This window comes from Gossypium hirsutum, chromosome D05, assembly GCF_007990345.1.
Source record: "Gossypium hirsutum isolate 1008001.06 chromosome D05, Gossypium_hirsutum_v2.1, whole genome shotgun sequence".
NCBI classification, from domain to species: Eukaryota; Viridiplantae; Streptophyta; class Magnoliopsida; order Malvales; family Malvaceae; genus Gossypium; species Gossypium hirsutum.
Window position 1 is genome coordinate 32,922,055 of NC_053441.1, and position 14,983 is coordinate 32,937,037.

The window sequence follows — 14,983 nt, forward strand, 5'->3', positions numbered from 1 at the left end:
CAAATTAAATATTTTTTTATTATCAAATATAAAAGTTACAACCTCTTTAGTTTCTTGAATACAAAGAAAATATTTTGATTCTTTTCTTTCATGAAGTTTTAATCTGATTCGTTTAGAATTGATCTTGGATGGATGTGGTCTGCTTCAAAGATCATCATGATTTGATCTTGAAAATGAGTTTGTAGAGTTGTTTTCTTGAAATTTCTTGAGAATTGATCAAAGGATCTTCTAGATTTAATCTTGGATTGATGAGAATCACTTCAAAGATCATTGAGAGTTGGTCTTAAAAAATGGATTTGATCTCCTTTATGTTGATGGAACCATATTGGAGAGATTTTATATCCAAGGTCTGCTACACTTGTTCTTGATAGTTGATGCTACTTCAAGTGTCTCAAGAATGCTATTGACAACATGATTTTCCTCTTTTCTTTTGGCTAAACAAGATCAAGAGTGACTTTTGAGAATTCTTTAGAAGTTTTTCAACTTCTTCTATTCTTTTGAAAACTTCATGGATGTTAAAGAAACCTTTGATATTTGAAAAATTCTCTTTTGGGCTTTTGAATTCTAAAATTTTGAACTCAAGTTGAATAGCTTAAAGATAACCTCCTTTTATAATGTCACTAAGGTTTTGTTTACCATTGAAGTTGAAAAGCACTTTTCAACTCAAACCATGATTTCAAACAAAAAAAATTGGGTAAACAAACATATTTTCAACCCAAACATTGATTTTAAACTAAGATTTTAACACATGCCAAAAAGTCAAATTTTTTAACCTTTGGCATTTGGAGAAGAGCTTTTTAATAAAATTGTCTTTTCATCTCTCCATTAAATTTTCTACTTTACAAAATCATAAAATGAACATTTTATCTTTTCAAAATCACTTTTTGACAACAATAGTAAACATTATCAAAATTTTCAAAACTAATTTTTCATGAGACGTTTCAAAAGCACTTTTCAACTTCTATGGTAAATTGACATTAAATTTTAGGGTTTAAAGGCATCAATTAGGGGTGAGCGTTCGATTGAATCGAGTGAAAAATTTTCAAGTTAATCGAGTTGACAAGTCCTATTTTATCATCCTAACTCAATTTGAAATTATTTCGAATCAAGTCAAGTCAAATTTAGTGAAATTATTCGAGTTAAATTAAAAAATTACACATGTCAAATTAAAATATGGTTACAGTATAACTAATTCCATGATAGAGCACATAAATTTGAAATCATATATATATATGAAAACTTTTTTAAAGCAAAATAATAAAAAAGATATGATAAACTTGAATCTTTAATTAACTTATTTAGGTCTCAAAATTATTATTTTAGAAAATTTTTAAAATTTTAACTATTCTATATTCTTTAGAATTTTTTATAATTTAAAAAAAATATAAATTTTAGAATTTTTTATAAATATTTTGAATATTAAAAATTATTTTGAATTATTTTGTAATTTTTGTTAAGAGAGATCAATTTGTACATTTTTAAAATTGATAAAGACCGAAGGGGTATTTACACCAATCTATTATTTGAATTATTCGAGTCATTTAAATTGTAAAATTCAACTCGACTCGAACTCGAAACTCGAATTACTTATTCGAGTTGGCTCAAATAACTCGATTCGATTAACTTAAAATTTGAATTTTTTAATATATTATTTGAATTATTCGAGTCATTTAAATTGTAAAATTCAACTCGACTCGAATTCGAAACTCGAATTACTTATTCAAATTGGCTCAAATAACTCGATTCTATTAACTTAAAATTCAAAAAAAATTCAATTTTTTTGAATTGAATTAAATTTTACAAAATTTTACCATTTTTTATCATGATATATGTTTGCATACGTTAAAATTTTGGGAGTATTTAAAGGGGACGAGGCCTTTGTCTATATCATGAGTAAATATGAGTAAATATGCTATAATTACTTTATAATTAATTAATGTCATACAAAGGGGATGGATAAGCCGATCACCGGCCGCATCAACTATTTAAAGAGTGTCCTCCACTCCCTTCCTCACAACACTCAACTCCCCCCTAAACAAACATTTACATCCAAAAACCACACACACAAAAAGAAAAAGAAAATGGCAGTCAGCCACTTATCAAATGATCTTGAAGATGATGAATACATTGAGATGGAAGTCAGTTCATACTCCACCTTCTTCTGCAACTCATCCTCCATAAGCTCACCACCTCCGCAGTTCCCCATCCCCATAGAGTTTGAGTTCCAAATGTCTTCTTCCATGGAAATCCAGCCCACTACTTCACCAGCTGACGAACTCTTTTACAAAGGTAAGCTTCTTCCACTTCACCTTCCTCCTCGTTTACAAATGGTCCAAAAACTCCTGCAAAACTCGACTTCCCTTTATGAAGACTTCTATGGGACGCCTTTAACGAGCACTCCATTTGAATCCTGCAATGTTTCGCCTTCTCAGTCGTGTCGGATTAGTCAAGAGTTGAATCCTGAGGAGTGTCTGTTTGAGTACTCAACTGAAGCTTTGAGTGGCCATTGCAACGATAAAAACCACCGGAAAAAGTCGTCGTCGTCGGTCATCGGTTCGAAACTGAAGGCATATAGGAGTTATCTGAAATCTTTGTTTAGTAAATCAGGATGCTCCAGTGAATCATGTTCAGCAGCAAAAGTTGCTGATGAAGGATCCATCCTGAGAGCGAAAGAAAGGTTGGATCGATCCATGATGATGAAATCAACAAAGAAAGCTCCATTCGGACAAATTCGTCATAGGAGATCTTTGTCTTTGGCTATCAAACGACAACATTCGACGAACAAGTCTCCTTCTTCATCATCATCATCTGGCTCTTCTCCATCTCCAAACTCAAATGGTGTTCAGTATTTGCAGCTTCTTAAACGAAGCAGCAGCGTGAATGTTGAGATTGAGAGTCCAATTCAAGGAGCCATTGCGCATTGCAAGCAATCTCAGCAGTTGATAAGGTCGAGAAAGACTGTTAGTGAAGTTGGACATGCAATATGGATATGACGTGATTCCAACACGATAGTACGGTGATGTACAACGAAACACGACCAATGACATCATTCAACAAGAGAGGCTAAGGGACCGTTGCAGGGCTGAAATGAAAGAAAGTGATGAATTGAATTCCTTAAAAAGAAAACCTTTTGGATGTTGAGATTTTAACCGGGATTCAATTAAAAGGTAATCTCCTATAGAAAGATCAAACAGTCAGATTTTAGCTCATTTATGCCACCCTTGGCTAGTAGTTTAATACTATTAAAAAAATCATTTAAAATATATGTATTAAATAGTTTTCTTTATTTTTTATTTTTCATTATTTCAATGCACTCGAACTTACATCTTCTTGCATTGGCAGCAATGTTTATGTTAATCGAGTTAAAACTCAACCGATTATATTACAATAGCTAAATATAAAATAAGGAATAATTAGTACAAATTTAAACTTAAAATTAAAAGACATTATAAATATATGTTTTTCCCCAAAACAAGTTATATAATGACTAATAATTACTAATTGAAATTAATTTATTATCAACTTATATACTAAAATATAATTAAAAAAATATCACTCTTAGCAAACACAGTGTTAGGGTTTTAATTGTTTTTGTCAACCATATTCGTTGCAATTGATGGCAATAATATTTAAGACATTCCTAAAGGTGATAAAAAAATAAAGTCGTACTATGTAAGTTGATGGCCCTAATCACCTATACAGTAAAATGTTAAAGCAGATATGGTTCAAACTATTGAAATTGGTAAATACTGTGGCAATGGTGCCGGAGCGCCATCGGCATCAGCTACGCTTAATGCATCAGCACTGTCGGCACCAGCTAATCTTGGTGTCCGAGCTCCGTCAAAGCCAGTCAGGCAGAGGCAAAATTTAGAGGATGGTAGAAGTGGATCCCCTAAAATTTATAAAATTGTCTTTAAGGTTTTTTAAATTTTAATTTTTTTATTTCAATATTATAATGTAGTGTCTAAAAAAGGATAAATTTTTGTTTAGCCCCCTCAAAATTTTCAAATTTTGTTCTGATTTGATATCTTTTATAGAATTCATAAATTTTTAATGATAAATTTAATAACATTTTTAGTTCAATTTAGTATATTAATATAAAGTTGTATCAAATATTGATTTGGTGAAAATAAAGTTTAATAATTGCAATATCTGAGTATAAATAATATTTAAATATTCATTAGGTAAAAAATAAATTAAATTTAAATAATTATAATATCTAATACAAATTGAGCATTTAACTTATTTTATTTTTTCTAAATTTCGGTTTCAAATTTAAAAATGCCTTGTCAAAAGTAAACCCAGTTAATGTGAGTTGGACCTACTTTAAACATATATATTATGGCCCTATTTGGCAATTGGTTGATAGTTGATTGCAATAGCTGGTTTGATCAATTGTTTCTATTAACTGTGTTGAAACCATTTTTTGAAATCGACTTTTTATTTTGAAAACAAAAATGAGATTTGCCACCAATCCTTTTTTTATGAGGTGATCGAATCACCTCATAATTTGATCGTTTTAATAAACGGTTTGATTTACTAAAACAATATTTTTCGGTCTACAAAAATCTAGAAAATAGGTTCGAGAGTCGATTACGCACGAGAAAGAATTAACACCTTGTTACGCCCAAAATTGGTACCTAGTTGATTATTTGGCATCTTTAGTGTCGAGAATTAAAAATTTGAGGAGATTTTAAAATATGATCCCTTTTTGCATAATGTTATTAAGATACGATTTAGCTAAATTAAATTGAACGGAAAATGCCTTATTTTGAGTTAATTGAGAAGAAAGACCATGCCCCGTAAGTTAGGACACGATACCTTAGATTCTCGGAAATATCTTAATTAAAATCTCATATGTTTTAATTTTAAAAGGGATGTTCGATTATCTAGGTTCAAGGAGAAAGTCGAACCCCGTAAGTTAGGGCACGACTTCTTGAATCTCCAATTATGGGACATTTATCTTAATTTTAAAATTTCCTTCCTTAAATAATAACTAATGTGACATTTAAACAATATGTATCCATCTCATTTTGGGTATAATATAAAAACGGCCAATTATACTTAAGCATAGTACATGATGTAATGACGATGAAATAATGTAAAATAGTTATACGGGTAGAACATTAAAAATGATATATAATAAATAAATAAGGAAATGTTAAGATAATAATAATGTAATTTTAGTAATAATAATATTATCACTAATCGAATCATGATAATAATGAAACAAATGAGGTAATTCAAAGTAAGAATAAAAAACAGAAAATGCATGATTTAAAAAACAAACACGACATGAGAATGCTAAAAATAAATAATAATAAAAACTAATAAACGAACAAGAACACACTAAAAAATAAAATAGAATAAGGCAATAATAAGTAAAATGTACCCATAAAACATGTATATAACTCAATTCTTTGGTATGTATAAAAAGGAGTAATAAATAAATGAATAAACTAAATAATAATAAATAATAAAATAAATAAACCAAGGCTCTGTGAAAAGGAAATAAAAATAAAAAAATTGAATATAGCCAATAACTAAAAAAATAAAAGAGTTAAACCGATTGAGGGACTTAATCGTAACCCAAATCAAATTAAAAGGATAAATTAAGATAAAGTAAATAAATAGAGGACTAAAATGAAGAGCGTGAAAACAAACGAGGGCCAAATAAGCAATTATCCCAATCCTACGGACTCTCGTCCCTTCTCCAGGAGATCAGCAAGCTGAGGACTAACTTGAAACACACGAAAATCATGTAATGAAACATAGGATTAGGACCTAACTGCGAACCGCTTGAAAAGCGGAAGGACTAGGAATGCAATTATACCCTAGTCCAAAAACACGCGAATCCTGAGGCCTTGGGTCGAGTAATCGAGTCAGAAGCAAAAGCGACGCCGTTTTGAGGCTATTGGAATCATTCCTAAACGACGTCGTTTTACAGGGATAATTATGCCATGTTCTTAGCATGTAAATTAGTGATAATTATATCACGCTTTGAATAAATTAATTTGTCAAGTAGCATATTTCAATCAATATAAAGTTACATAAGAAATCATTTTACACAAATAAATTGAAAATAAATTAAAAGTACATAAATATTCAAGAAATACATACATGTGACCAAAGGAGTAATTTTTTAGCAAGCGTGGTCAAATATATTATTCCACATATCTTATTCTCAATCAGTTGTGAAAGAAGTTGTCCGTCCCTATACTTTTTATTTGGAGGTTTTAGCTCAACAAGCTCTTGCAAATCTCTATTCATTAAACAATACAATTTGAGAATTTAACTACTCAATCTTCCATTTATGCTCAAATCAACTAAAAAGGTCAAAACTCTTTTTACCAAACACACTTTACATAAATATTTTCCTTTGCGGACGGGCATGATGCTAGAACACCATGTGCACCACCTGATCTTATTGCCGCCAACCTATGATCACAAGCAGCATATAAAATAGCAAATTAAGAGCATTGAAGATATCATGATCTTTTCCATTTGCTCAAATGTAAAGGTGGTAAATAAATATTGAGTTCCATCAATGATGTGGAAGCCGCCGTGCTTTTCCAGTAAATATAATTTCAATTAGCTAATCATATGATGGCAGAAGTAATCATGACATTGATTCATTAATCTACCTGTCTTCCTCTTTAAACCTAACCAAGTTGAGAAAAAGGAAACACAGTGTACAATAAATATATATACGTGAAGATCTTCCATGTGTAAACTAACAGCTTTTCAGGTGGCTGCTTTTCTTTACTTTAACAGTGTTTAATTTTATCAATCCACTAAACCCTAAACTTTTTATTAGATTAAACTTTAAACCCAAAGAAAAGCAAATGAAAAGGCTAATTTGATGTTGGTTAACCACTAAGGCTGCGATTTCCATGAATGTTTATTAGGGAAAAAAAAAGGCTGCTAAGCCTGATTTTTGCAAGAATGTATCTCACTTTGAAGATAATATTAACGATGTTGTTTGTACAATTATTTCATTAATGTAACAACATGGATGTAACCCTTTAATTATATTAAAAGACTTAGGCTTGGACCCAAATGATTTAATGACAGGGTAAATTGCACCTAAAGTCACTAAATTATCAGTAAGTTTACATTTTGATGACTTAATTTCAAAAAGTTACAAAGGGTTGTTGAACTATTCGAAAGTTTTCAATTAAGTCATTAAATTGTTAAAACATTCTCCATTCGCATTGCCTGCACTTTTAACGTCAAGAATCTCAAACCAAAATCTAAATAAATTTCTTCTCTGATCTCTAACATAAGCCATCAGATTACTTGGATCTAAGGTATGTTCTTATATTCGTTGGTGGGTATTGATCTACTGTATCAATCATCAAATTATTACTTGGAACTCGCTAGTTGGACTTTTAAGAAAACAAATATAACCATCCAGTTACTTAAATAAAAAATTTCAAATAGTTAATGATCATTTTGTAACTTTTGAAAGTTAAGTGATTAAAACATAAATTTATTAATAATTTAATTACTTTGGATGTAATTTACCCTTAATGAAAATTGAACTTAATTAAGAACATTGAACTTGTGGACTTGAATCTACTGGCTTTAATAATCCATTGGGCTGGAAAGCAAACTGTGCCTTAGGCTCTTTAATTGGGTTAAGATGAAAAGGCCCCATGATTTTTATTTTGAAACACAATAACAAGTCAATATTCTAATATTCACAATCAAATTTTATTATTCATTCCTGATTATCCCTTAAGATGAAGTGACCATGGTATACTTAATAAAAAATTTATGTCAACTTAGACATAAGATGAGGTTTGCAAATGGTTGGAATTCCCAAAAAGTGATATATTTTTAAAGAGTCATATTTTTTCTGTTGATTAACAATGATTACAATATCAAACAATCTCGTCATATATTTAATCTCGCTTAGATATGTTTGCAAGCAAGATAATTGTTTCTTTAACATTGTTGCATCTCTTTTCGGAACACGATTGAGTCCCCTCTTCTTTTGTTCTATTCTCAAGTCCCTGAACTTATAAAGCCTCGTTTTTATAGTGGGTCAATTTGTTAACATACCACTGAGCCATTATTAATATAATGACACCAAGCTCTTATTGCAGCCCGCGCCACCGAATCAACAATTTTATTTTTGGTACAAAAAATTAAGAACTTGCTGCATCAAAAACTAAATCACAAGTTTCTGATAAAAAAAAAAAACAAGCGGTTCTAGTCAGATTTGTTTTTCTCTTGCATTTAAATAATGTTATCTTTAAGGTTTGAACTTTTATTATTAAAAATACAATATGTTTTATTACTGCACTCAATACTTGTTGTTGACGTTGGAAATAAAGCTGATAGGTGATAATATGTCATTGGTCCCTGTACTCTTTATAATTTTAGAATTTAGTCTCTATACTTTTATTTTTAAGAACTTAGTCACTCTATTTTCCAAATTTCAAAACTAAGATCCAATTATTAACACTGTTAATTTTTTTTTGTTAAATTCGTCGGTGTTACATTTTGAAATAAAAAAAAACCATTTAGTAGAAATATAAGAAATAATTTTTTATAGCATATTTTAACCTTGTTGATATTATAGACTTATATTTTACCATAATGTGTATTAGACTGTGTTTGTTGATTTACGTATAGACTATTTTAGAAGGGTACAAAAACTATTGAAATCTTTAATTTATATATTAAAATGTAAATTATGAAATTAACAAGTTTCACCCTTAAATATATCAAATTATATTATACATATATGTTGTTATAATTATTAGTTTCAAAACTTACATTTCATTATTTATAAATGCACCAACACATTCTTAATACATGATTTTTACACCCATATTTTTTAATCTTATTATATATTTTAAGTTTATTATGCTCCATCAGTGCACGTGTGAAAACTTTCACCCTTTCTTTTTAAAGATTTGGGTTGAGGTGTGCTTCATTGTTATATTGATGTTTATGATATATGAAAACCGTAAGCGACCAAATTGGTTTTTTCTGAAAATAATGTTTAGATTGGGAGAAGTTTTAGGTTTTATTAATGCAATGGTAGCAAGGTTGTTGACGTTGTTGTGGACTGCTAAAAGGTTAACCTTTTGTTCCGATGTTGCAGCTGCATTTCGTCTTTCTACATGTGAGGAAATTGAGGCCGATGGCCGGTGTTGGTGATGCCGAGAGCCGAGAGCCGACTCGTGAAGGTTGAATGGATTCTTAATTGGATCATGTTTGTTTTCACTAGACTCGTATCACACACATTCTGATAAGCGGAAAGCTAATCAAAGATGCTTCCAAGTTCGAAAAGGGTATTGCTTGGAATGGCAGGAATGAATTTGCTTAATGCTTTTCTCGGCATCGACCTCTTCAATGCTTTCAAGAAAGAGAAGAAACGCCACGAATGACGGAAAGACTTGGCTCAATCTTAAAGCTATCATCTTCTTTTCATTGATTTCATACAGGAAGTTCAAAATGTGGTATCACTGTAAATTTATTTACAAGAGAAAATATTATATATGTTTTCAGTTTAACATATCCAAACCATGTTTAATGTAAATTACGATGGACCTTTCAATATTCTTTTACTTTTATGATAATAAATTTGGATATTGTTTAAATTTTTGAATTTGTAGATAATGATGGGGTATCTAATTTATTATGTATCGATCACTTAAATATTTATAATATTTTTTAAAAATTATATAAAAACATTGTTTAATTCCAACTACACCTTGTGTTAAATTCCTAATAAGACTAGAACTAAAACAAGCCTATCTATAAATATATTATTTCTTTACTTATAAAATCATATCATAACACAGAAAAAAAATATAAAACACTGCCATGGCTTTTTGTTACAATGTGAACATTAAGCAAGAAAACGAGCCTAATTTAGAAGAATTCAGTGATAATGTTTTCAAAATCAATACAGAGTTTCGTTACGTTTCATCTCTCAATGTCGAAACGACCCTAGATATCTTTAATCAAACCTTGGTTTTTGGTCGAGACATGTTTTTATCCGAACAACATCATCGAGACATCATTCTTTGCATGGTTCTTGATTCAAGAGCTTCTCCAGAATTCATCGAGTCCGCCGTCTTTCCTCCTATTTTACGTTTTGCAAGGGATGCAAATAGCAACCCAATGAACTTTGGGCTTAAAGTAATAAATATGAAGGTGGTTGTGGAAATAATTGTTGATGTGAGCATCATCGAGGATGATGATATTAATTATAATGATGATGAGTTGATTGACGAATCATTGATGAATACTGTGATCAATTTCATGCCAGCAAGTAGGTCATCGATTGAAGGTTTGGACAGGGTTAGATGGGATCCAATGATGAAGAGGGAGGATGAATGCGCCATTTGCTTGGAGGAGTTTGTGAAAGGCAAGGAGGTTGCTTCCATGCCTTGCGGTCATGGTTACCATGATGGTTGCATCGCTAAATGGTTGGAAACTAGTCATCTTTGTCCATTGTGTCGATATCAGATGCCCACTTTAATTCACTTTTAATCCTATCATTATTTTGAGTCGTCTACTTTTAACATGCTTTTGATTTTTGTACTTTTACAAAGAAAATTATAAAAAAAAATAAAAAAAAGGAGTTGATCAACATTACCCGTGTAACCCTTCGTCACTTATCAGTGTCTTTTTCATCATTGAAATTTGTGGAGGGGAAGGAGGATACGATTTGAACCTTCTTATCTGATTTTGGTTTAGTACGTAAGATTATAAAATCTACACTTATACACCTGTGCAAGGCTAAAACTATTGTATATCTATTTTGGTTTATCTGCTCTTTTTTCTTTCCATTCTAAGTTTCAGGCCTTCGGTGTCCAAGTTCTAAGTTTTAATGGTTAAATTTCAACAATGATAACTTTTTTTCTAGATTATATATTAATGGTAAAATTTGAGTTTGGCTACTTGTATTATTCCAAACACAACCAAGGAATTTATGGTAAAAAAAAAAATCCAAATTCATCCAAAGTTCTCCTGTAACTCTGTTCATACTTCATCATCCTTTGATTATCATACATTAAACATTTCAAACTTACCAATCTGAATCTCTAAAACAATAAATTAAAAGAAAACATCAAGAAGGAAACGAATTGCATAGATTTTGTAAACCAGACACTGAATTCACAGTTCTTGAATTGTAGCATTCATCGAAGAAGACAACCCTTTGAATGAGACGAAGATTGTAACAAAGAACTCGACGAAATCCGGGTTCCGTGGAACAAATCCGACAAGTAATTCCCCAAATCATCAGGCGAAACCCTCACGAAATCAGCATTCAATTTCGTCCAAAACGTTTCGTAGAATTCTCTATAAACCGGCACAAGTTTTCCGGCGATCGAAACCTTCAATTCATCTCTTAACTTCCCATCGGGTACGATCCACGAAATCTGTTTCACATAAACTTGTTCGAAAGCAGCATTGAATCTTTTGAAACAGTCTTTTACTGCTTCGTACGACAACTCTGATGTTGTTCTTTCGGGCAAAGATTCGAAAACCCGATTCCAAGCAACTGATTCGTAGCTCAAAGCATATTGTTTGATCTTCTGGGTGTGTCGGGACAACCATTGATGACCTAAGAGATGTTTGAGGGTACTTGTCTGAACTTGATTGATGATGAACTGAAGATTGTTTGCTAAGAAAAGATATGAAAGTGACAGATCTTCGTATAGTTGTGCTTTACTGTCAATCTTGCATAAAAGGATCAATATTAACCATGCAAGATGGACAGAAGCGGCTTGCTTCGGAGCTTCGATGACGGTAGGATCGTTAAAGTAAGATTCCGGAAATAGTGCGTTGTCTATCGGTGGATGAATCGATATGATATCGGTGAGAATCCGATCATAATCGGACAGGGAAGATAAGTAACTCATCGTGGATTGAGCGAGGGGATGAATTCCTCCGCCTGGAACCGGTGTTTAGGATGAGTCTTTTCGGATTGATGATCCGAAGTTGGTGAGCAATGTTTTAACCGAGCCACCAACTTTTTGCAGTGATGAAAGGGCCTGGAGTTTAATGGCTGAAGTCAATTCAACGTTGAATATCGACTCGATATCCGGCCGGAGTTCGGAGATCGCTCCGTGGAGTTCGAGTAGCCGGAAGATTCTATCCGGCGGTGAGTTCTTATTCTTGGCGATGAGTTCGGGGAACTTGAAGAGATTCTTGGCTCCTTCCGTGGTTATTTCAGCGAAACAAGCGTCTCTTATAGTTTGAGATGCCGAGAAAACATGATCACAGAGAATTTTTTCGCCATTGAAGAGTGATTTCAAAGCGATCTTGACTGCATTCAACCAGTTCTTGATTGTAAGATGGAGATATTCCCTATCCATTTTGTTGATTCGGGAAGATTTGAACTTTTCAATGCCAAGAAGATACAGTCCTCGATCCACTATCGATTTTCTGAACAATTTGTAAATGTGGGCGCACTCTTTGCCATAGCCAGAACTACTCATGCACTCAGCAATGGCTTTCAAATCCGCCATTGCTAACGCTGAGACCCTCTCCGCTTCGCTGATAGACTCGCCAGCTATTTTCAGCTGATCAGCCTCATCTTCTTCGACATCAAAACTGGCTGAACCATCGGATGACAGACTCGTCGAAACCAATTCGGGATCGAGCCGCTCACGGTTGGACGATAGTATCTGATAAAACTCTTTTTCAAGCCTTTTCGTGGCGATTTGCATGAGGGTTTGAGCGATGACGAGCTTATGGGGAGCCGAATTTTGAGAAACTAGAAAATGCATAGTTCCACGAAGATCCATAACGCATTTGAGGTAGTCTTTAGCTTCTTTTCTGTTAGGGTGAAAGAGAGGGGTGATTGTGATTAATGAGGAAGCGTTTAGGTCCCATTTTTTTATGATTGATTCGGCATTTTGAATGGTTTGTTCCACCATTGAAGATGTAGGGGAGGTTGGAAGTGAAGAAGTGGAAGTGGGAGACAAGGACGTGTTGCTTGAAGTGTGAAAAAACACCATGGTTGAAGCTTCCAAGGTATAAGAGAGAGATTGGTGCTAAATTTGGATTTGGGAGGAGAAGGAATAAATAGAGGAATGGAGCAGCATGTTTACCCTTGACTTAATTCCGTGTGGAATGCATATTTTCAACAACTGTGGCGTGATTCTGTTTAATAATTACTTTATTTTAAAATAAAAGAATATAATGAAACTCAAAGGGAATTGACGGAAGGTCGGTTTAATTGGTTGCAAAGTATGACATGTCCCCAATCCTTTTAAACGCATATGTTTTAAGTTTGGCTTCCCCTTAAAATTTTCCCACCAACCCTATTTTAAACCCATCCATATTATTTTTTAATTCCTTTTAAAAATATTTATACATATTATTTTAATATTTTATATTTTATATATTAAAATTATTTATAGTCATCTTAAAATTATTTTAATGTTTACATTCGATTAGTATTATATATTTAATATAGGTTTATTTTTTGAATGTGTTCTAAAAGGCAAAACACTAAAAAAAAGCCTAATTTTTAAAAAAATTATCGAAATGGGCCTAGTAAAAAATTAATTATCAGATTGGCCCAGTTCACCGAAAGCGCGTCCACGTCAGCGCGATGTCAGGGGATGTGGCAGGAAAACGCTTCCTCAAGGAAACGCTTTACCTATGTGGCGACAAAGCGCGCCTTCCAGACGCGTTTTCCTGCCACGTAAGTGCTCCCCTGGGGACACGTTTTGCCTGCGCGTGAACAGTAGCAACGGCTACTTTTTTGACCGTTGGTGACCCCCCAACGGTAAAAAGAACTATAAAACCCCCCACCCTTTTATTTTTTTTCACAAATAAATCATTTCTCTAATTTTCTCTCAATTTCCTCTCAAATTTCTCCTAAATCCCTATTTAATCTCAATTTGCTCTCAATTTCCTCTCGAATTTCTCTCAAATCCCTATTTAAAAGAGCTTTAATTTTTTAACTATTTTAAAAAAAATTAAATTTTATTTTTTTGAATTTTTTTAAATCGTAAAAATTTCTGCGAATTTAGCAATGGCCGGAGAATTGATTCGTCTTGATGACAAGCACATATCCGTCAAACAAATGAAAATGGTAAGTGTTAAATTTAATTTTTAAATATTATTTAATATTTTTTTATTTATGTAATATCAAATAATTATTAATTTATTATTTGTTATAAAAGTCTGTAGATCGGATATTGTAATGATATATTCATAATATGTATGGTCTTTCATCACCGTTGGTAGAGAATTACCTGCGGGAAGCGGGTTTTTTGCAGGTGGCGATGATAGGCCGGGGATGCAAGTTGGACCCGAAACTTATCAGTGCATTGATTGAGAGGTAGAGACCCGAGACGCACACATTCCATCTTTCATGTGGAGAGTGCACTATCACTTTGGAACATGTGATTCTACAATTGGGATTGCCGGTGGACAGGTATCCAGTCACCGGGTCTGTTCAATCTGGCGATTGGAGAGTGGTATGCTACGAGCTTTTGGGCACTATTCCAGAGAATATTAATGGAGGTCAGATTGAGATGAGCTAGTTCTGAGACACATTTTTGGATCCGGATGATGATTCAACCGAACTAGAAAGAATCTGATATGCTCGGGCATACATTCTTCAGATAATTGGAGGTTATTTGATGTCGGACTTGTCACAGAACCTCGTACATCTAAGATGGCTGCTGAAACTCGTTGATTTTAGAGCAGCCAGTGAATTGAGTTGGGGTTCGGCCATGTTGGCAACACTGTACTGAGAGATGTGCGGGGCGATGCGACCGAATAAAGTCAAAATCGGAGGTTGCCTGTCACTACTTCAGTCATGGGCACGATTTTGCTTTCTATTTTTACGTCCTCGAGTGGACCACCCATATACATTCCCACTCATAACGAGGTAAATTTTATATTTGATTTTACAATTATTACGTAGATTTAAAATATAATAGTATGCTAAAAAATTATTTATTTAGGTGGAACCATCCTGCAAGTTATGCTG

General features: G+C 32.7%; 2 protein-coding genes and 1 pseudogene across 2 annotated transcripts; 2 read left to right on the top strand and 1 right to left on the bottom strand.

The window, feature by feature from the left end:
• The first annotated feature begins 2,012 nt into the window (after positions 1-2,012).
• On the top strand, positions 2,013-3,234 carry LOC107902999 (probable membrane-associated kinase regulator 4). Its single transcript, XM_016829078.2, has one exon. It carries the CDS (start codon positions 2,082-2,084, stop codon positions 2,991-2,993), a length of 912 nt encoding a protein of 303 aa, XP_016684567.2. The 5' UTR covers positions 2,013-2,081; the 3' UTR covers positions 2,994-3,234.
• Positions 3,235-9,841: 6,607 nt separating this feature from the next.
• LOC107902438 (RING-H2 finger protein ATL68) lies at positions 9,842-10,623 on the top strand. Its single transcript, XM_016828621.2, has one exon. It carries the CDS (start codon positions 9,844-9,846, stop codon positions 10,513-10,515), a length of 672 nt encoding a protein of 223 aa, XP_016684110.1. The 5' UTR covers positions 9,842-9,843; the 3' UTR covers positions 10,516-10,623.
• Positions 10,624-10,998: 375 nt separating this feature from the next.
• LOC107903000 (exocyst complex component EXO70H1-like) lies at positions 10,999-13,092 on the bottom strand (annotated as a pseudogene).
• Positions 13,093-14,983: the final 1,891 nt, after the last annotated feature.

Bases quoted from the DNA above. Each gene is read 5' to 3' on its own strand.
- LOC107902438 (XM_016828621.2), top strand. From the start codon at position 9,844: ATGGCTTTTTGTTACAATGTGAACATTAAGCAAGAAAACGAGCCTAAT.
- LOC107902999 (XM_016829078.2), top strand. From the start codon at position 2,082: ATGGCAGTCAGCCACTTATCAAATGATCTTGAAGATGATGAATACATT.